This window comes from Andrographis paniculata, unplaced genomic scaffold (genome assembly GCF_009805555.1).
Source record: "Andrographis paniculata isolate CXL003 unplaced genomic scaffold, ASM980555v1 Contig34END, whole genome shotgun sequence".
Taxonomy (NCBI): domain Eukaryota; kingdom Viridiplantae; phylum Streptophyta; class Magnoliopsida; order Lamiales; family Acanthaceae; genus Andrographis; species Andrographis paniculata.
Window position 1 is genome coordinate 927475 of NW_026137567.1, and position 4798 is coordinate 932272.

Consider the following 4798-nt stretch of genomic DNA (forward strand, 5'->3'; position numbering starts at 1 on the left):
AAAGAACCGGAAATGGTTCGGGGTTACCGGATCTGGGTTTCGAGTTGTGCGGGTCGGGTTGGTGCATCACCAACCTCTCAAGTCATTGGCCAAAAATAACTCCACATAATATACTTTTCCAAAAATTGTATTTCAATCTATTGTTGGGTATTAGTAAATTAACTTTATGAATAATTTGTATGATCTCTTTGATGTTGACGGCAAAATCAAGAATAAAACTAAAAGAAAATTGCTATTACAATAAAATATTTATAAAATACAATATATCGGAATTAATTCTAATTTTCTGCCAGTATATTAAATTCTAGAATTTTCAATCTGATTCCGAATTTTTCAATGGGTCAGATTTTCAATCCATATATGCATTTTGATTTAATTAGGCAATTATTTAAGCAGATGTAATTTTTTAAAAAATGACGCAATTTTTCAGATTTAATCAGAAATAAAATTAATTTTATTTAATTAATTTTACTTTTGCAAGAAATTAATAGGTGCAAAAAATCCATGTACGTTCATGAGTAGACATAATTTATCACAATAAGATTGAACTAAAATTATCCAAAGTAAAAGCCACGGGATGATGAGAATACTTTTACTATTGCACTCTTTTTTTTCATTGATGGTTCTGTAAATATTCATTATCTCTTAGCTATTGTGTAAATATGATATTTGTTTTTGAGAATATTAGTGAAACACAACAAATATCTTCAAGCTTTTGTGAAAAAAAGAGTGTGTATATTAGTGTGTATTGTACAGATAAAAGTTGTACCTAGAAGCTTCAATAATATTTCATTGCTACTTATTGTGTTTTTTTTTTTTTTTTTTTTTTTTGTAATTTTAGATGGAAGAAATATTTTATTTTTATATAACGTGAAAATGTGAGTCCAATAAGACAAATATTGTTCCCTATCCCTATTGTATTTGTCGTACCATACATGACATCGATGTTCTTTTCAAGATAAAATACAAGAATATTAATGAATAAATTGTACAAGTGTTGCTTCGGAGTGTTTTATATTTCTTGTGGAGATTGAATACTGAACTTATTGTTGGCTCTACTGTTATTATTATTATCATTATTGTTATAGAGTAAAGGTGGCTAAATTCGCAAATAATTAATATGATGCATACACTAACAAATTCTAAAAATATTGAGAATCTTTTAGACTGGAAGCATTTGTGTGCGTGTCTGTATATTGTGTCAATTCATTCATACGACCAATGCGAATGCCTAAAAGAACTTAGCAAGCTAACAAATCAAATGAAATCAGATCTCACCCACAAGTAGTCAACATGAGTTAAAAGTAAGAGAGGGAAACCAACACGGGCGTGTCGGGGGGGTGGACGAAGATGAAGTGGCAGAGCTAATTAATTAACCGAAGAGGCAGGCTTCCAGCAGGATATGGCGTATACAATCCTGCCTTTCCACCCCATGAGCAGCCACGACCCGTCCTGATCGATGAGGAAATCCTTGTGGTAGAATGCCCTGACCTTGTGCCTCGCCCGCTCCATCATCTCCCTCTCCCAGCCTACTTGGACGAAGCCAGCCCTCATGTCCCGCACCTGCCACTGCTTGTACGTCTCCGGCCTCTCCGTCCTCTCCCACCCCTCGCACGCAATCACATTCAGCGCTTCCTTCCCGAATATATCCCTTTCGATCAGCCTTCTCTCCGCTCTCTCCCGCGGTATATTCGTTTCCAGCATGTCGAACATTGCTGAAAAGTGGAACAACACCTCGCGGAACCGAGTCACAAAGAACGGGGCACTGTATGCCCCGTTCACTATCCCGTGAATGAATACATTTGGATCGATTTTCCTAATCAAGTTAAGCACCTTTGTTCTCGCACTCTCGGCTACCACCGTCTCGTCGAGCAAGTTTTTGGTTCGGTACAAGCAGTTGACCACCACAAATTCATCCTTGTCGATCTTGAGATCCTCTATCCTGATTGTTTCCCAACTTTGTGCTATGGCATTGTACTCAAACGGGACATCAAACATTTTGGCATAGTGTGCCAGCCTGCGTCCCGTCTCCTGGATTCTCTCCGCAGGTCTGAATCCCGGCTGTGGGAAGTCAATGCCTGTAATCCGAACAGTAGGAGGACCGCCTTTCCTCTCGGCTATTCGTTGGAGAAACGTCGGCCACTGAAAGCCGTATAGAATACCAAAATCTATGACATGAACTCTCATTGCCTTGGCCGATTTGATCATAATGGTCTTGTTGGATGCAAAGTTGGATATTTTCCTGAATGGGGACGAGGCGAGGTAAGTGTAGTAAGCTCTCAAATACTCAGCTGCAGTTGTTCTCTTATTCACCAGAGCCTTGTGTATTTGGCTTCCAGTTCCTGCCAGACGGGCCTCCAGGCCATCCGCAAAATAATAAGCCAACCGCTGATTCCCATCCCCGAGGGGCGAAGAATGCTGCCGGATCTGTTTTAACAGCTCGTTAGCATTCTGACAGTCATCTGCAGCAACAGCCTGAGCACAGTTGATCAAGAGGGTTCTCAGATCTATCACTTGTTTCTTCCTCCCCTGTTTCTTGCCACGCCCCTTTCCCCTGCTCGATCCTTTGGGCTTCGTCACCTGGCCCTGGCTCGCTGCATCTCGCAGGTCATCCCTGTAAGCAGCAAATTTTTCTCCACTCTCCCCAAGGGTATGAAGCAAAACATCATCGAATTCTTCCATTGGAAGATTAGATTCCACGGCAACTGCTGAGAGCTTGCTACTTCTCCCCTCTTGGCGATCCAAATCGATATCCCCGGCATGAGTTTTCTTGCCCCTTGTCCCTATCTTTTCCCTTTTTAGGCATTCATCTATGCAACTGCCATCCAACAAGTTAGTAGTAGTAGTAGTAGTGCCACCACCACCACCACCACCACCACCACCGGGGAGGAGCTTCCTCGCCTCTTCAACACCTTTCTTGAAATTCCAAACAGACTGGCATTGGTTGTCGTTGCACAACATATCCCGCATTTGAAGAGGACTTATCGGGGAATCGGAGAATTCTTCCGCCAGGCCATTCAACCTAAATCCGAAATAACCTTCTAGGGAATCATCACAATCCACCTGGCGGCCCTGGCCATCATTCAGATTCAGGTAGCCGTGATTGATAAGATCCGTTCTAGGCTGCTGCGGCTGCAGCTGCGGCGAAGGAGGATACTTCTTACCTAGTACCTCGTAGAACGACTTCTCTTTCGCCTGAAAATCCAATGACTCTTGAAGCATATGTGTCTTGTCCTCTATGTCTTCTTCCATCAGCATGTAGTCAATGTATCTCAACACAGCATCTGAAAAATCACAGTCATCTGCATACTCATCCTCGGTTTCTGTTACAGCCGGTGGAGTTCCGGGCACTGCAATGCCTTGGTAAAACGACACCATTTCTTCTCCATGGCCATTGACATTGACATTGACCAGCTTCTGTTCTGAGTTAGAGGTCGCAAATCCAGGACCACTCCCATCGGGAAACTCGGCCATGGATTGATTCCTTATCAGTTGCAATCCATTCCAAGAAGGATCCCTCCATTGAAATTCATTAGTTGGTCCCCCAAAACGTGGATCCATGTTTCTTTCCGCACGCTTGACGAACAAAATGTATTCCAAACTTGTATGGTCAAACCAACAAAAAATATCTCATTCCAGTTCAAGACCAAACCCTAATCGAAATGGTAAGAGGGGAAATGGTTCAATCTTCCTGACAAGCATCTGTATACTGAAACTCGAAAGTGAAATTGAAAGAGGGCGACGAAGAATCTAACTCAGTCGATCACTAACCCCAACTCAAAATATAACATCAGTAAACCAAATCATTCCTACAGAATGTATGTGTATCTTCTTTTCTCCAGAAAACCAAAAACGGGCAAACGTGTTTGTTTTTTTTAACTAGGGCAGACAAAATCACAGTAATAATCCAAATTTGAACAAGACCAAAGCAAGCAAATTAGCGCACCTCATCAGGAAAAGGGACCCGAGACTAGGAAGGAAGCAGTATGATAATATGTAGGAGTAGTTTTCTGTATTTAGTTTGTTACTAAGAGAGAGAGAGAAAGGTGGGGTCTGATGATGGATGTATCTGGCCGTAATATACAGAGGCAGAGGCAGAGGCAGAGGCAGAAGCAGAGGACAGGCTGTAGGCAAGTAGCACGCAGGCCGGCGGTGACTTTTACAGACATAGCATGTCAATCACTAACCATGGCTTCAGTTTGACCGTCCACAGTGCCAGTCTCTCCATCCTTCACTTTCCTTTCCATTTACCTCAGTCAAGTGGGGTGGATTTATTCGTTTCATACCTGGGGGTGGGGTTGATTTCTCTATTTTTCTAAAAGGAAAGAGATTCGAATCGAAAACATGGCTACGTTCAGATTCATCCATCCACCCGTAGACGAAGAAAGCAACAAAGTTGATGGTTTCCAGATTGCAGTCGCAGGGCAGGCAATAGTTAATTAAAGAAATTACAGGGGCTACGCGGGGTGGGTGGGTCTGGAGAATGGAGATATAGATGGAGATGGAAGCCACGTGCAGAGCGCGTGAGTTGAATCTCTCTAGTATCTTTTTATATATATATATATATAATTATAATTTATACTTATATCAGCGTGGGTCCGTTCATATATATTTTTCTCTCAATTTTTTTAATTTTTAATCAAAATAATTATATTAATTACTCATAATTAGTACTTTACAATTATATTTTCAATTAATACATTATTAATCAATATAATTAATAATTGTTAATACATTAATATAAAGCAAATCGAATGAGTCTTACGTCTAACATAAATTTTCTTAGTTTTCTATTTTA

General features: G+C 40.9%; 1 protein-coding gene across 1 annotated transcript; it reads right to left on the reverse strand.

The window, feature by feature from the left end:
- Positions 1-1140: 1140 nt before the first annotated feature.
- LOC127248754 (scarecrow-like protein 9) lies at positions 1141-4447 on the reverse strand. Its single transcript, XM_051271270.1, has 2 exons — positions 3947-4447; positions 1141-3653 (listed from the first exon to the last, which is right to left on the reverse strand). The coding sequence occupies exon 2, from the start codon at positions 3559-3561 to the stop codon at positions 1369-1371; it is 2193 nt and encodes a 730-aa protein (XP_051127227.1). The 5' UTR covers positions 3562-3653; positions 3947-4447; the 3' UTR covers positions 1141-1368.
- Positions 4448-4798: the final 351 nt, after the last annotated feature.

Coding starts and splice junctions, on each gene's coding strand:
- LOC127248754 (XM_051271270.1), bottom strand. CDS start 3,561: ATGGATCCACGTTTTGGGGGACCAACTAATGAATTTCAATGGAGGGAT.